Source organism: Aotus nancymaae, unplaced genomic scaffold (genome assembly GCF_030222135.1).
Source record: "Aotus nancymaae isolate 86718 unplaced genomic scaffold, 86718_ANA_hifiasm-v0.15.2.pri h1tg000008l, whole genome shotgun sequence".
Classification (NCBI taxonomy): domain Eukaryota; kingdom Metazoa; phylum Chordata; class Mammalia; order Primates; family Aotidae; genus Aotus; species Aotus nancymaae.
In genome coordinates, this window is record NW_026988419.1 from 53,754,796 (window position 1) to 53,773,155 (window position 18,360).

An 18,360-nucleotide genomic window follows, 5' to 3' on the forward strand; every position below is an offset into this window, starting at 1 on the left:
CAAGCACCAAGTCCACTACCAAGAAAGGCTTCACATGTTAACTCACTTATTGTGGGCAGTTCATGTGTATCCTGGTGCTTCATTTAGTTTACCAAAGGAAGAAGCTGTCATCAGGAATAAGTAGAGAACCTTGTAAGAGGATGTACCAAACTATTCATCCTTCCCCTGCCTTTGATTATCACACCACGCATGGGTGCACATGCACGCACGCGCGCGCACACACACACACACCTTCACATAAACTAAATAGTGATGGTGTTTCCTGTTATATCACATGGCCCTGTCTTCTGGTGTATTATTGAAGACAACATTGCTTCCATCTGTGATGTTAGATATTCTTGCTGTAATGACTGACTTGTGCCAGTGGCTTATAAAGCCCTTTCATGTGTATTATATCATTTAATTCTCACAGCAATTGTATGCAATAAATAGCCCATAAATTATTATGCACGCCATTTTACAAATGAAAAGACTGATCCAGAAAGCTTAAATGACATGTCCAAGGTCACACAGCTGACAAGTTGTAGTGTCAAGATTTCATTTTCTACTTTACCTGACTATGTAAGGAACTGAACAGATTTGTTTCTTTAAGAAGAGAACCTGCATTTATACACAACTACCATCATGGGAAGGACAGTAACTTTTATAGACCAATATTGGCATTAAAATGCAGACAAATGCTAGGTGATTGAACTATTAGAAGATGGTCTTGGATGATATTTAGACAGTGAAGTAGTATAGTGACTGTGCTCCATAAACAAGGTGGCTTTGATTTTGGCTATTCAAACAATTAACTAAAATTAGAATGCATATCACCTACAATTATTACAACATAATAACATGCTCTTTATCTGTGATTTGGGTTTTTATTTTCTATTATTTTAGAATGGTTCAAATCCTTATACATAAATAGCTAGTTTTATTATAATGTGTTATAACTGCCACTCTGAAAAGTGTTAAATGTATCTAAGATGCTTAAATACCATAAATCTCCCTCTTTATTTAAAAAAATATTTTCTGTACAATTATTTGTGCCATATATACTGCTGTACTGAAACCTTTTGCTCATTAGGAACAAAAATAGAGATTTTTTTCCTTCAGCCTTCAAAGGCATCTGTTTTAGACTTTTCATATCTTGATCTTCTCAGCATGATTGATCTTTCTGCAAACCAAAAGTGGAGATTTTTCTCACTTTCTGTCCCAGAAGGCAACTACAAGCCCAGATCAAACCCTTCATGATGACTGTTCTCAGGACTAGCTTTTTCTCACAGTCACTGAATATGTCAAAATCCCTGCTTCCACTGCATGACATGCAAATGTCTAAAGAGAATGTTACTGAAATTCTATCATTTTAAGCATTACAACCAGTTCAACCATAGAACAAGCTATATTTTTCTAGGATCATGTTTCCTTCTTGAAGATGAATAGTGGATATGGCATACACAGATAAAAGAATAATGTTATTAAGTCAAATATGAAATATAGTCACTGGTATTATTAACGTTGTGTTTGCAGGTAAAATTTTAAAATCCACTCGTTTTTGTGGTCAAAGTATCTCTTTTCTTTTGTGTTACAGATCTTAAAGTGTCTTGGTACAGCAAAGACAAGAAAATCAAGCCATCTCGGTTCTTTAGAATGACTCAATTTGAAGACACCTACCAACTGGAAATTGCCGAAGCTTTTCCAGAAGATGAAGGAACTTACACTTTTGTTGCTAGTAATGCTATAGGCCAAGTGTCAAGCACAGCCAGCCTGAGTCTGGAAGGTAGAGTAAAACAACTTTCAGAACCCCATTTAAATATAGATTGAATCTTACAATGTCTGTAACAATTACTCAAGAGTTCATGTAAATCACTGTTGTTCCTACCATTCTCTTCTAATTCAACTAATTATTTCCATGTTATATGCCATGTTCTCGCTTCTCCTTTACCACTTTTCATTGTGAATCATAGACCCTCATGTTTCATTTGGCCTTGCTTTTTCTCTGTAACAATTTGTAATGTATTGCTGCTGTCACCCGCTGTCATGCTTCCTGATCAGCATGAATCAGAAGGGGGTGAAATATGCTGAAAAAATAGGTAGATTTGTTTTCTCATTTGGCTAAGATAAAAATTACATTTTAAAAACATCTAAGTGTATTATAATCCTCTCATCATGCTGACACAATTTTGATTTCACAAAAGCTAGACAGTTTCAGGTCTGTACACCAGTGAGTTATATTCACCATCCTTTCAAGATGTCTTAGTGTTGAGGAGTCCAGTCCTAAAGTTTAACATTATGTTAATTAGGGCTCTTAAACTGTGATCAGAAAAACTTCCTCAGTAACGGGGCACTTTGATTCAAACCAGGATGGCATTTTTTATATAGTGGGACTATTTTTCCTGAGCAAGCATAGTGTATGTAGTATTAAGTACACACAAATACATAAGAATTCAGAGACACTTTTATTTTTCTTAATTTTAGACATTAACTGTAACTAGATGTTTTTTAAATAATGAATTTAAAGTGGTTTATAAAATAGAAAAGCTGACCTTACAACCAGAAGAAGAAAGAAAAGAATACCCGAATCCTGCTGGGTATCCACTATTGCCTTCATAAACAATGTAGTGAATCTCCTTAGCCCATTCATGTCTCAGCTTGCTTCTCTCAGAAATGGAGGTGAACTTGTGTGACTTCAAATCAATAGTGACATACAATGACAAGGCATTAGGATTGGACTGAATTCTAGCCCATTATTGAAATTTGTGACAAATCTGTAGACAACTCCAAATGAGTTCTGGTTTCAATGCAAGGTAAGACATTAAAAATTGGTATGCTTCTTTTCAGGATTTAGCAAATTTGAAGAAAATGCATCAAACTCCCAATGGCATGTCTCTTTATCAGTTTCATTTAAGAAGGAGTCCCTTGGCCAAAAGCCCATCTTCATCCAGCCTCTGTCAAGCCTCAGGGTGCACAGCGGGGAGACAGTCAGATTTCATGCGAGGGTTTCTGGCATTCCCAAGCCAGAAATCCAATGGTTTCATAACCAGCAGCTAATTCTACCATCAAAAGACATAGTTTTCCATTTTGAGGAGTCCACAGGCATGGCTTTAATGCTTATAGTTGATGCTTACTCAGAGCATGCTGGGCAGTACTCTTGCAAAGCAGCCAATAGTGCTGGGGAAGCCACTTGTGCAGCTACACTCTCAGTGACTCCAAAAGGTAAAGCCCATCTCGCTTCCACAACTTTGATTTGCTGTATACTTTTCAGTCCCACTGTTACTAATGAGAGTCTCTGATGTTTGTTTTATTGCATACTGTGGTTAGTCCATAACTTACTAATGAAATAACATACAGTAACTCTCCCAGGTCATTATAGGTTAACCTACATACTCTGAATTTCATTGAAGTATGTTTTCTGTGCACTGTAAAACCAGTAATTATTTTATTAGGCACTATCTTTGCTTGGCTTCTTTACTCTAAGCAACATTGTATTATTGCGTCATTAAATGATCTATTTGCTGATTATTACTTATAAAGCACATGGTGGAGGGAGAGCAAATGCTGCCCCAAATATAGTCAGCTAGAGAAAGAGAGATAGAAAGAGAGACTGGGTCACTTTGAATAACTCAAATGACAACAGAAAGAAGGAACCAGATATTGTATAGTATCCGCATGAGCCTTCATCAACCACTCATCACTGGATCACTGGGAATGAATTTTGTGTGATCTTGACATCCTACAGCATACTGCATCTGGCATGCTGCTTCCAAGTGACAATTACGTCTTTCATCTTCATCTTTCATGCCATTTTGTGTTACTAACGTGGGCAAGTGGCAAAACTTAGATCTTAATATTCTTTTCTTTTTCTTGTCACTTGATTATACAGTGCAAGTCCTAGATAGGCAAAGTTCTGGGAAAGATGTAAGAGAGTCCACCAGGTCCCAGGCAGTGGCAGATTCCTCTTTCACAAAGGAGGAGAGCAAAATACCTCAAAAGGAAATTAAGTCATTTCAAGGATCATCATATGAATATGAAGTGCAGGTTTTTGAAAGTGTATCTCAAAGTTCCACCCACACAGCTGCATCCATTCAAGATGTACAGATGCGCCACACCGCGTCCCTTTCACAAATTGCAGAAAGCACTGATGAATGTGCTGAAGAGTCCATGGATGAGGCACCCAAGATTCTCCTGCATCTTCAGGACGTCACTGTAAAGTGCGGTGACACGGCTCAATTCCTCTGTGTTTTAAAAGATGATTCTTTCATTGATGTAACCTGGACTCATGAAGGTGCAAAGATAGAGGAATCGGAGAGACTGAAGCAATCACAAAATGGAAATATTCAGTTTCTTACCATATGTAATGTTCAGCTGGTAGACCAAGGACTGTACAGCTGCATTGTACACAATGACTGTGGAGAGAGGACAACGTCAGCAGTACTAAGTGTAGAAGGTGGTTAATTGATTTTTAGCTATGATTTGCTTCATTTCATCCTCATCGCTTTATGCAGCTTTTCTTCCATGCAAATTGAATCAATGAATATATTAATTAGAATATCTCTAAACTAGCACTTTATTCAAAAATGACTTCTGAAAGTCAGCCAAATCATTGGCCAAGATTATCCTGAAAATTTAACTTACCAGTCTGGATTCAGAAAGTTTAACGTTCAAAAGGAGGTTTAGGAAGCAAAGGTTTATTTCCTATGTGCTGCATTTTCTAATATTTACCAATGTGCCACCAAGAAAGTGTAGCAAAGTTGAAATATTGTAGTCTGAGAAATACTTATTGTGTATTTATTATTGTGCCAGACACTATGGTAAATTTCAGTTTAATTGTTTTAATAGTAAGAGGTTCAACAATTCTTATCTCCTCTTTATTTTTGCATCTGAAGGTTCTAGTTGTTTACAAGGAGGCCATGAAAATAGAAAATTGGGGCTAAGCACAGTGGCTCATGCCTGTAATCCCAGCACATTGGGAAGTTGAGACAGCCTTGAGGTCAGTAGTTCAAGACCAGCCTGGCTAATATGGTAGAACCCCATCTCTACTAAAAATACAAACATTAGCCAGGCGTGTTGGTGCATGCCTGTAATCCCAGCTACTCAGGAGGCTGAGGCAGAAGAATCGCTTGAACCCAGGAGGCAGAGGTTGCACTGAGCTGAGATAGCATCACTGCACTCCAGCCTGGGCAACAGAGCTAGACTCTATCTCCAGAAAAAAAAAAAAAAAGAAAAAGAAAATTTGGCACTAAAAATAACAAGGCTCTCTCTGGACCAAAATTGGAAGTCCCAGATATTTTTCCATAAATGATGCTTCTTTTATGGGCTTAAAATCCTCCTAGAATTGTAGAATTTTCTCATGGCAAGATCGTAATTTTTGTGTTAGTGAGCTTGATTCTCCATTGTGTCTGGAAAAGCAGGAATAAACTTGTCTGGGCAAGTGTAATAACTTCTTCCTCTTATCCATGGACTTTCCTGTTGGATATTAAGGAAATTAGAAAATTATTTTTCAGGTTCTAGAAGCCTGTGTTTTGTGTCTGTAGGCAAAACAGCTTCACTGAGTCTCACGGAAGGAAGAAGCTCAGGCATCTCTAGGGGTCTGTAGAAAGCTCTGGCCTCAAGTTCCTCCCTAATCCTGGCTATAGTGGTGTTAGGGATGAAAAGAGGGCAGTGCAGTGCTATGTAGGTGTACAGCCATCTCTGCACAGAATTTTGAAATGATTGTCTTTCTTCCTACCCAGTGCAGAGAAGAATATGGTTCATTGATTCATATAATGTATCTGCAACACCCACTCACCAAAAAGAGACCTCATTCTTTCTTAATGAGATTTTATTCTATAGCTATCTCTCATTCTGTCACCATAGCCTACAAAGGCAATATCTCAAGAACTGAGGTTTAGTTATATACATTAGATAGAAAATTTCACCAGCCAGAGAGTTGACCCTCAATTTCACTGCAGCTGCTGGCTAGCATAGTAATCACACAGAGTGATTATTTATTTGGAGATGTTGTCTATAAGTCCTGTAGGTGAAGCCGTGACAATATTTTCAGTAATGTAATTGGCAGTTGGCTGTGTTGTGAAGGTGGGTGAAATGTAGATCCCTTAACTCACTTTCTAAAGAGTCTAGTGCTTCAGTACAGTGTTTGATTGTCATATTCCCAGAATGGATTTGAGCTTGTTCTTTTGCCCCAGGATCTCCAGTTCATTCAGTTCCAACTGATAATATTAAAGTGTTCTTGAAGCAAAAGAATTTTTTTCGAACATCCAGCTGCTTTACTTGTACCTAAGAAAGTTGAAAGATAAGACATTTTTAGATGCTTGAAGAGCATATTTGACATAAGGCCAGTCTTTATATGTTTCTTTTAAATTTTGGCCTAATACACTCATATAGGCTACAGAGTTATCTACCGAGATTAAGTAGAAATGTTGAACCCCTGGAAGTCTGTTTGAATACAATTCTTATGTGCATAATAAACATAGAAATATTGTATATTAGTTTGATGACTAACACGCTGCCTTTCCTTCTCATCCTAATGACATTCCATCTTCTCTACATTCAGCATGTGTTTTATTCTTCCAAACACAGCTAATTTATGCCTTTCCCTAACTTTATTCTTACCTAGCAAAAGAATCACAAGCCAGAGCACTTACAAAAGTTACTCTGGGTTCAGACACTAAAAGTATTAAAACACTCAAAGAGTCACAAATTAAAACAACCCGTGAAGTAAAAAGAGAATCGTCAAAGAAAACATCAAGTTTGTCATTAACTTCATGCTGAAAAAAACATAAGAAACTGAGAACAAGGGAATCAAGTCTACTGACAGGATACCACGTGGACTGAAGACGGAGAGTGATACGAGTCCAGCCTTTCCCAAGAAGCTGCCCCAGAGATGGCTGTGTCTAAAAGCTGTGCCTATTCCATGTGTAATAAAAACAGTGTTGAGTTGGGAAATCTTTATTTTGTTCCTTAATATGTAACTAGACTTCGTGTAGTTTAAAGTTTGAAAGGTGGTTCAAATCAAAGGAGTATTTACTAGCAGGAAAAACTGAGAATAGCCCTCTACTAAAGTAACAATTTAGAAAATGCATGTTCTTTCTAAATGTGATTTCATCTCTTATAAAGTGTTTAGTCAATAGGACATTTTTTAGAAAATAATATTCCTTTGGTTTGTAGATTGCTTCTGAATGCATGTAAAGGCATGGGGAATTATAGAACTAAAAGTGGAAATTTCATGAAGAACCTAAAATAAAAATGTTTTAAATCTTTCTGTCAACATTGTCATGTGTTTTATCAGCTCATTAGTTTGTTTGGCATGGACTTTTTGGTAAATTTGGGGAATGCATTTTTCTGTTATTATAGTAAAAGAAAATTTTAATCATATAAGTCATGAATTGGTTCAGAAAGCATATGCAATTAATCACTAAAATCTCTTCATATGTTTTTCTATTTTAGCCCCCGAATCAATTTTGCATGAGAGGATTGAACAGGAGATTGAGATGGAAATGAAAGGTATTGTTATAATGGGTGTGAGATTTAAGTAGAAATTCTAAAGGATTAATAGGATCCTTGAGTTGCCTTCTTTCTCTTAGTATTATTGAGAAAAAAATGACATAGATTTACAAATATATCTCTTAGAGTATATATTACTTTGTCGCATGCTTGGTTTAGTATGTTGATGGTTACATGCATTGCACAGTAATTTATTGTAAGGTAATTTGAAATTTTGTATTTAAAATTTATCAGCTATATTCAGCTTTAGGTTTGCAGTCATTTTCAAAAGTGTGTATTAGGAAAAGTTGTCATCCTAATGCATGAAATCATGAAGTAGAAGTTTGTTTTCAAAATCACGGTGAATTAAATTGAACAATAGACAGTAACGTAGCTGTCATTCTCAGAATGCAATGTCATGAATGAATTATGATTGAAATGCTACTTTATTGAGGTTGTGTGAAAACATTACATTTCCATCCGGTTTACACTTCATGCACATATATCATTTTAACATTGATATGTCTCTTACACTGGCTTGCAGATAGCTGCCTCATGTGATCCTTATTGCCTGCTTTTCTTTGCATAACATTGTGACTTTATGGCTGTATTAGTTCGAATAAACGCCTTCTCATTTTATTTTAGCTAATTACTTATGGTTATAGTTCTTGTATATACTCATTAAATAGTTAATTCTCAAAAATATAATAATATAATCTACAATCAAAAGAATCAGAAAGGGCGTTTATTCCACTCTCTGCAAGTCAGGTAAGATTTTCCACTTAGCTATCGAAAGAACAAAGTTTTCCTGCTCTCAAAACAAGTATGCACAGGAACATGTTATTTTGGAATGCATTTTTGCTTGTTCAAGAAGAAATTTCAACAGTTTGAAGAAAAGACCAGACAACGAACGATTTTCGTGTCAGAATCTTTTAAACAGAGCATGGTGTTGCGTTTATTCGAACAAATATGGTGAGTGAATTTTTTTATGGATTTGTGAGATCTGTAGCATGCAATTTATTTCATTTCCTATTTTGCAATTTTATTTACTTTCAACTTTTTCAAATTCTATGGAAAATAGTAAAAGGTTTTATGTTTTTTTCCAGAATTATTCTCCGAGGAGGAATCTGAACATTCAGAGAGGGATACACGTGACGCCTTTTCAGATTCTGAAGACATAGACCACAGCTCCATGGCTGCTAAAAGATATGCAAGTAGAATATCATCTACAAGCTCCTGGCCTGAATATTTTAAGCCTTCCTTTACCCAAAAACTTCTGTTTAAATATGTTTTAGAGGGTGAACCAGTTGTTTTTACATGTAGATTAATTGCCTGTCCAACTCCAGAAATGACTTGGTTTCATAACAATCGGCCCATCCCAGTAGGTCTTCGTCGGGTTATAAAAACTGAGAGTGATTTACATCATCACTCTTCCAGCTTAGAGATTAAAAGGGTCCAAGACAGAGATTCTGGAAGTTATAGGTTACTAGCAGTTAATAGTGAAGGGTCTGCTGAATCAACTGCCTCATTGCTTGTTATCCAAAAAGGGCAAGATGAGAAATATTTAGAATTTCTGAAAAGAGCAGAACAGACACAGGAAAACATGGAGGCTTTAGTTGAAAGGGGAGAAGATAGGATAAAGGTTGACCTGAGGTTTACCGGCTCTCCTTTTAACAAAAAACAAGATGTAGAACAAAAGGGAATGATGAGAACTATACATTTTAAGACAATGAGTTCTGCCAAGAAAACAGATTACATGTATGATGAAGAATATTTAAAAAGTAAATCTGACATAAGAGGATGGCTTAACGTAGGTGAAAGTTTCCTGGACAGGGAGACCAAAATGAAGTTGCAACGTTTAAGGGAGGCTAGAAAAATGTTAATGGAGAAAAGGAGATTATCTCTTTTAGATACGTCTTCTGAAATAAGCTCAAGAACTTGGAGAAGTGAGGCTAGTGATAAAGATATTCTGTTCCCTAGAGAAGACAGGAAAGCCAGATCTATGTCTGATCTAGCTGAAAGTTATAAGGTAGATAATTCAGCTGAGAGTATTGTGCAAAATCCACATGCCCTTTCTAATCAAATGGATCAAAATATAGAGTCTGAGGAACTTCCCTCAAGCTTTCAAACTATTGTTGATGAAGAAATTTACCAAACTGAAATAAGAATGAGCCAAGAGGCACTGGTAAAAGAAAGTCTACCAAAAGACCATTTATATGGTGAAATTCTAGTAAATGAAAATACCCAAGCAAGAGGACAGCTGGAAGAAATTATGGCCAATACTACAATTGGAGAGTCATCCACATATATTGCTAATGTATGTGAGAAGGAGGAAGTATATGAGACTCCTGGAAAGGTGTCTCAAGCTATTACACCAGATGCCCCTGAACCTTTTGGTACACTTGTAAATATTGAAGAAAATGAAGAAATAGCTAGTGAAAGAATAAGAAAGGATGATTTAAGAGAAGTACAACTCTCTGCTTCTACAAAAGTTGATGAATTCAAAACAGAACAGAAGGAAGAAAATATGAGGTTTTTTGAAAATTCTTTTCGAAAACGCCCACAACGTTGCCCTCCTTCATTTCTTCAAGAAATTGAATCTCAAGAAGTTTATGAAGGTGACAGTTGTAATTTTGTGTGTCATTTTCAAGGATATCCTCAACCTATAGTCACGTGGTATAACAATGACATACCAATCCCACGTAATCAAAACTTTATCATTCATTCCTTGGAAAACTATTCAATATTAACTTTTTCTTCTGTTCATCATCAGAATGAAGGTTCTATTACTTGTGTGCTGTTTAACCAATATGGAACAGTAAAAACAACTGGTATGCTTAAAGTGAAAGCAAAACAAAGGCATGATGTCAAAGCACATAAAGTCCCAGTGTTCCATGACTACTTTGATGAGGAAGAAGAGCTAGCACTGGTGTTTGACCAAGCAAAAGGCTCCCATCCATCTATGAGTCAAGAGGGCCAAACAAATCTTCATATGTTAAAAACTAACCCACCAGTTCCTCCCTGTGGAGACACAGAATTGCTTTCCTTTCCTGTAGAAATTCAGGTAACAGCAGCTACTCCTATCCCAGAACAGGATAAAGAGTCTAAAGAAATGTTTCAAACTGAGGAGCTAGAACCTGAAGCAATGCCTCAAGATCAAGTTACTCAGTCACCAAAACACAAATTTGTATTTTTGTCTGATATTACTAACAAGCCACCAAAAATGTTAGAAGAAATGCCAAAGTGTGCCAGGTGTAGAGAAGGGGATTCCATAATTCTTGAATGTTTAATATCTGGTGAGCCCCAGCCAGTTGTAACATGGTTTCAAAATGGAGTCCTTTTAAAGCAGAACCAGAAGTTTCAGTTTGAAGAAGTTAATTGTAGCCACAGATTATATATTAAGGATGTTAATTCTCAAGATTCTGGAAAATATAAATGTGTTGCTGAAAACAATTCAGGAACAGTTGAAAGTGTTTCAGATCTAACAGTGGAATCTGTTACTTATAGGGGAAATGATCAATTCAAAAACACTGGTGAAATTTATGGAAAAGATTCCAGAGATCAGCAAGTACAAGTCCAGGGAGAATCTGTAAGGGCACATTTTTATGATTATCCAGCTGGTCCCTTTACTCCCTGGATGAATGTAAAAGAATATTCAGTAAAGGACTATTTTCAAAGCCTTGAGACCACTGAGCTGATAGATAAGAAAGACCAGGTGTGTTGCACACCTTCTAGAGAAAAACTGCCCAGATTTGTGCATGGTGCTTCAAGATCCATAAGAATCAACAAGCCCGTCAGGGCTGAATTCATACAATGTCAGGATGAAGGGAAAGAGAGACATGTAAGTGAACAATCAAAGCTGCACCAAGCAGAGGGTACCGTTTATCCATTTGTTGATTATTTCAGTGATGTCACTATTAAGAAAGATGTAAGAAACAATTTTGAAAAACTTGGTAGATCAGAACAAGACAATGTACAAGAATGTGCCCGAAGTGGCTGTTTACCAAATATCCACTCCGAGAGAATATCTGACAGTTATACAAAAGATTCATCTGCCATTGTATATGAAGAATCCTTTGGTGAAGAGATACACTACCCGCGGAAAAAGGTGAAGCACAGAATTATCGAATTTGAAAAATTACATGTAGAGAAAGGAGTTCTAGAAAAAAGACCTACCAGAACATCATTTGTTAATCTTCCTCAAAGGAAAATTGATGACAAAGCCTTTTCATTAAAGCAAAGAGAATCAAGATCAAGTAATCTAAATGCAAATATGTATCAGGCAGAGAAACTGTCTCCAAATACTGAACCAGATTCATCTAACATTGCAATGAATTTAAAGCTACTTTCCTCTCAAACTCATAAGGAATTTGAAGTACAAGAGAGGGAACAACAGGAAAAAGTAAGTCTTATAGATAAAACTGCAATTTCTAAAAGAGCTGAACACGAATCACCTATTACATTTGACTTAAAGCAGATTCACTCTCAAATAGAACATTCAGATGTGAAATTCCAAGAACTAGATAGTGGTCAACCAGAAGAAGCTTATTTTAAAATCCAACATCCTGCTTCTGAAACAGCTAATACTGAGAACATTGTGTATGATCTAAAACAAATGTATTCTCATATAGGAGAACCCACCGTGGAGTTCCAAAGACAAGAAACTAGGGAACAGCAGGAAACACTTTATAAAGAAAAAGTTCCCAGCCCTGAAATATTACAACCTGATGCACAGAGTATCTCTAAAAAAAATGTGCAAAATAATTTATTTACCAGTCAAGAAATTTCTTCCAGTCTGGAGCTTTCAAATAGAACTATGGTGGAGAAAAATAGTATTGATGAAAATTCCTTTTCTTTAGAAAAACAAGCCCAACATGTACAGGAACAGAACTTAGATATTTTAAAAACTGATCTTTCTCTTAAGTCCTTTTCTGAAGAAATCTATAGTGAATCATGTGCCCTACTTCTAACCTCAGAAGAAACTGATCTTTCTGAGAAATATCGTTCTCTAGAAAATGGAGATGGAAGTTTCATCTCACATTTGAAAAAAGCAGCAAGTGAGGAAAAGCCTTTAGAGGTTGGTGAAATGAAAGAAGAATGCACTTTAGAACCAGAGTTGGCATCATTTCCAAAGCAGGATGGTGGGACACAGGAATATACAGATGCCACTTTGGAAGACCACAGAGGTGATGTTCACGAAGCTGATGCACTCCAGAGACAGCTCTCCCTGAGTCCGTGCTCCCCATTCTTGATGACTGAAGAGCAGCAGAATCCAGGTGAACAAATAAATACAAACATTGATGCCTCTGGAGAAAAAAGATGTTATGAAGAAGTTCAAGTTCAAAAGGAAACTTCTTTCTCCACTATAGAAGGAGAAATGGTAGAAACTTGTCTTTCTCAAAATATTCCTAAATTGGATGAGGTACATACCACTGAGGTAGCAGAATCTGAGACCTCCCTAACACAATATTTACTCACTGCTGGAAAGCGTGAGGTTCCTGAGATTAAAGACACAAGAGACCAGGAAAAGCTTGTCCAGAGTGAATCAATTACTTCAATGGAAGTGGAAGAAGTAACTTTCAACACTGTGTATGAATACTACAACCAGAAACAGGAATTGCTAGGTCGTCCATTTTCTCCTGAGTCTGACATTTCCATTGGTGTGGGAAGTACAACCAGTGAAGAAATCTCTGAGTTAGATCAGTTTTACACCCCACCATCATCTGTTGAATGTCCAAAGTCCCCTGACTTATCTTTTAATCCTTCAGATCTAAATAAACAATCCTCAATACATTCAGGAGATGAGGTGGTTGAAAGATTTTCCACACCTTTAGGGGAAGTTGCTGAAAGATACTCAACACCTTCTGAAGGTGAAATAGGAGAAAGATACTCCACACCCCCAGGGGAGGCACTAGAGAGATATTCCACACCTCCAGGAGAGTCTCTGGAGAGATATTCCACACCCCCAGGAGAGACTTTAGAGAGATATTCTACACCCCCAGGAGAGATTCTAGAGAGATACTCCACACCCACAGGGGAGGCACTAGAGAGATATTCTATTCCTACTGGAGGACCAAACCCCACTGGTACTTTTAAAACATATCCATCAAAAATAGAAAGGGAAGATAGTACACCAAATGAACATTTCTATACACCTACAGAAGAGAGAGGTTCAGCTTATGAAATATGGCGTTCTGATTCATTTGGCACACCCAATGAAGCCATTGAGCCAAAAGACAATGAAATGCCTCCATCTTTTATTGAACCTCTGACCAAAAGGAAGGTATATGAAAACACAACGCTAGGCTTCATTGTTGAAGTTGAAGGTCTTCCAGTTCCTGGTGTGAAATGGTATCGAAATAAATCTTTACTAGAGCCAGATGAAAGAATCAAAATGGAAAGGGTGGGTAATGTGTGTTCACTGGTAATTTCTAACATTCAAAAAGGAGACGGGGGAGAGTACATGTGCCATGCTGTAAACATCATAGGGGAAGCAAAGAGCTTTGCAAATGTAGACATAATGCCCCAAGAAAAAAGAGTGGTGGCACTCCCACCTCCAGTAACACATCAGCATGTCATGGAGTTTGATTTGGAAAACACCACATCATCAAGAACACCTTCTCCTCAAGAAATTGTACTGGAAGTTGAATTAAGTGAAAAAGACGTTAAAGAATTTGAGAAGCAGGTGAAAATAGTGACAGTTCCCGAATTTACTCCTGACCATAAAAGCATGATTGTGAGTCTAGATGTTCTTCCACTGAATTTTGTGGAGCCAAATATGGATTCAAGGGAGGGAGAAGACAAAGAACTAAAAATTGACTTAGAAGTATTTGAAATGCCTCCTCGCTTTATACTGCCTATTTGTGATTTTAAAATTCCAGAAAATTCAGATGCTGTATTTAAATGTTCAGTCATAGGCATCCCTACTCCTGAAGTTAAGTGGTATAAGGAATATATGTGTATTGAGCCAGATAATATGAAATATGTGATTAGTGAGGAGAAGGGAAGTCACACTCTTAAAATTCGAAATGTCTGTCTTTCTGATAGTGCAACATATAGGTGCAGAGCTGTGAATTGTGTAGGAGAGGCTATCTGTCGGGGATTCCTCACCATGGGAGATTCCAAAATATTTGCTATGATAGCAAAGAGAAGCAAAGTGACTTTAAGCGATTTTACAGAAGAATTGATCTTAAAGAGCAACTACGCAGACAGTTTTTTTGAATTTCAGGTGGTGGAAGGGCCTCCCAGGTTTATCAAAGGTATTTCTGACTGTTATGCACCCATAGGCACCACAGCGTATTTTCAGTGTTTAGTTCGTGGCTCTCCAAGACCCACAGTTTACTGGTACAAAGATGGGAAATTGGTCCAAGGAAGAAGGTTCAGTGTTGAGGAAAGTGGCACAGGATTCCACAACCTGTTTATAACGAGCTTAGTAAAGAATGATGAAGGAGAGTACAGGTGTGTAGCTACAAACAAATCAGGAATGGCTGAGACCTTTGCAGCACTCACCTTAACTTAAAATGTAATGTTTTAGTGCCTCAGTAATTATTAGAATTAATCTGAGTGCTTTCATATTTTCCAAATTATATGGCTCTAATAAACTTCCAAATAGGTCTACCATATTTGAATGCATTACCTTGGAGACCCCTGGAGAAATAATCTCTATGTAGAAATCCCATCTTTGTAATACATGTAAATATTTTGTTATCTGAACTTTAAAATCATCACTTGTGTCAATCATGCTGTGAAACATTAAACACAATTAAATCTCTCCTTGGCTACCTAATTGTTTGTACTTCTATTTACCCTCATTCCTCCCTCACAAAGCATTTCAGCAGAATGCACTCTCTTTTAGCAGATATACTATATATGCAAAAGTAGAATGTAAAATTGGAGACCATGTCAGATGACCATGCAGACAGATTGGTAAGGGTAATCCTCCTCTCTGCTCCCATTCTAAGTTATTTTTGGAATTGTAACCCTTTTGCATCAAACCTATGTTTATTTACTTCGACTTAGAATATGCAAAACAAACAACAAAAACCAACTTCTCTCAATTGGTAAGTAATTCTATAATCTGTTTGACATTTCAATCTTAATATATTAACTTCACCTCTTTTAAAAATATTTTCATTATTCATATTCCTCCTCGTAAGTTTTTAATTCTCACTGGCTTTAAGGAACCAGTTGTGCTCTTTATTTGCAGAATAAGCAAATAAAGATCTTTCCACTTTTGGAGATAACTTATTTTCTCAATTTTTGAGATGACATCAAGTGTAAAATACAGCAATAATTTAGTATTGGCCTGGGAAAAAAAGAAACTACCATATTGTGTTTACATAGAGATTTTAAAACTGTATTCTGATTTCAGAGTCTTTAAAATTAAAAAAAAGGTGGGATATTTTTAGAATTGAAACAATATGATAATTTGTATTTCAGATTATATACAAATAACAAGAGCTTTCCTGTCAGTTTCACTGAATTTCACCTTTAATATAAATTAATAAGCATTCAATTTTTATTATGATGTTTGTTTCTAAGTGACTCTTCGATGTTTTCTTTTAAAGTTAAAATAGCAGTAAAGTAATATACTCCCTAACATCTTAACTGTATACCAATGTGGTCCTATGCCTTCTCATACAAGACTCAACAAATATTAAAAAATTCTGAAAATGAGAGGTAGGCCCAAAAGACCTCAGGGGTGTTCATTCAACAGTATAAGTCTTTATATCCTAATAGTAATTATTCTTAATACAATTTAGAATAAATTTTAATTTTGTAACAAGGATAAAGGATGTTACGATGAAAGATAAATTTTACCTCCCTCCACCTCTTAAGTTACTTACTGTTACTTAATGGCTATATTTTTCACCTGCATTGAACAGTATTTAAGTACCACGATCATATTTAAAACAATTTTAATTTAAAATATAAACAATTTAAATTTAATTTTCGAAAGAATTAATATATCCAATTATGTTTATTTTGTTTCTTTTATCTGTCAATCTTTGTTCCCAACAGGGGAATTCTCTAACAGCTATCTAAATTAAAGAAGCAGTAGAGGTAATGTACAGAAAATAGGCAGAGCAGTTAGGCTTCCCCTGCCTCCCTCACAAAAATAATTTTGATGTATCTGTTTGAGCCACCATAACTCATCAGCATAGATACACTACTGCGGAACAAACATTCCTGTTCCAACCAGTGAGCACACAATAGCTATGATAATAATTTAGACACAGTGTAATATATCACATCACAAATTCCTGAAGTAAAACTAATTCTATAGTTTAGCAACTTAAGGATTTATTCTGCTCTTAGTCACATAATGCATGTTAAAATTAATTAGAAATTCAGATTGAAGCAAACATAATAGGCATACTTTACTCAAACATACAGCACAGCAACAGTTCAAATGTTGTTTATTAAAAAAAGAGAGAGAGAGAAATAGAAAAATGTTGTAATGTCCTACTGGATTTAAGGAAGAGCTGAAAACACTTTTATTCATATAAGAAAGAGGGCTTTCTTTGATTTTGCTCATTAGAATTCTGTAATTCTGTTAGTTTCAAGTACGGTGAACTAGAGCGTATGCAGAATAACAGTGACTGAATAAAGATTAATTGTCGTAGATAATGAAATGGAATTTTTTTATTTTCTGACTCAACGGCACATAACATAAAACCCTGAAATATTAATTTCTTTGATTCTGGATAAAGAATTTATTGTATTGCACATAGGTGAGTTTAGACAATTAATAGCTGCTACCACTACATGTCCTTTTTTTTAACTACACCATTCACGTTTCAGCCCATTTGAATTTCATTTACTTTCCTTTTTATGGCTAATAATACCATGGCTTGAAGTAGAGGAAAACATTTGAAAATATTTCAACTTACTATTGAGTAAGAATATTTTAACTGTACTCACATTCATTCGCTTTACAGATATTTTGTGAGTTCAAGTGAAGGGAAATGTAACATGAACTATATATTGTAGATTAAATGCAAAGTTAAGTGGTCACCATTAATGTGTAAAATAGTTTTGTGGTTTACTTAAAATAATAAATAACTGAATACGTATTCTACATGCTATAGATGAGTTTCTCTAGTATTTTTATAGCCAACAGACATTTGAGTTCTGTCTTCTAATGCTTATACACTATAACAGAAAGGAATTAAGGTGTAAGTCTACTTCATGTGATGCAAGTGAAGTCATCTAATAAAATCATAAAATTACCTTTTGCTAAGGCAATAAGACTACTAATAACAGGTCTGTTCTGTATACCTAACAGGTTTAATAAAAAATTGAATGCCTTGTTTAAAATTACATGTCTTTCATCCTGTCATCCGGGGTACTGTTTAGTCTCTGTTATGCACTGCTTTGTTTCTTTCTCAGTGGTTCTGTACAAGTTTTCTTACAAAATAAAATACAAGGAACTTTTAATATTGGAGTCATTTTCTTTTACTTTTGATTCTTTTGTTTTCTTGATTAATGCCTTATTGTAAAGGCTTTGTTCAAGTAATATAGTGATTTACACAGATGAAAGAAGGCCTGCATTTGTAGAAACTGAAAACAGTTGTTCTCTTACAAATCCAAATTAAATATTTCCTGTAACCTCTTATTTTTAATAATGACATTAGAGTATTAATTAGGACAGTTGTGTTTTATTCTGGAAACAATCAGTCTTTTGTTTTATTCTGGAAACAATCAGTCTTTAACAAAGAAGATTATTCTTAAACTCAAGAAAACCCTAAATATAAATAGCAATTTTGGATCCATTTAGAAGTTGATTTAAATAATTCTGGATTGTTATAACTATTTAGTTAGCAGTTTTTCAAACTTTAGAATTGGAATTATATCTCAAGAAAAACTCATGAGAACATTTTTAAAACTTAT

General features: G+C 35.7%; 1 protein-coding gene across 2 annotated transcripts in view; it reads left to right on the forward strand.

Annotated features, from left to right (window-relative positions):
• Positions 1-18,360, forward strand: part of TTN (titin) — a 270,706-nt gene that overhangs the window by 47,347 nt on the left and 204,999 nt on the right. Inside the window, exons 44-46 of one of the 2 annotated variants that reach the window (XM_021668956.2) lie at positions 1,577-1,765; positions 7,432-7,488; positions 8,574-15,253. In XM_021668956.2, the coding sequence (XP_021524631.2) occupies positions 1,577-1,765; positions 7,432-7,488; positions 8,574-14,986 (6,659 nt within the window). In that variant the 3' untranslated portion in view covers positions 14,987-15,253. Of the gene's footprint in view, positions 1-1,576; positions 1,766-7,431; positions 7,489-8,573; positions 15,254-18,360 lie in introns of those variants that run through there. The other variant, XM_064373293.1, reaches the window with a different exon arrangement.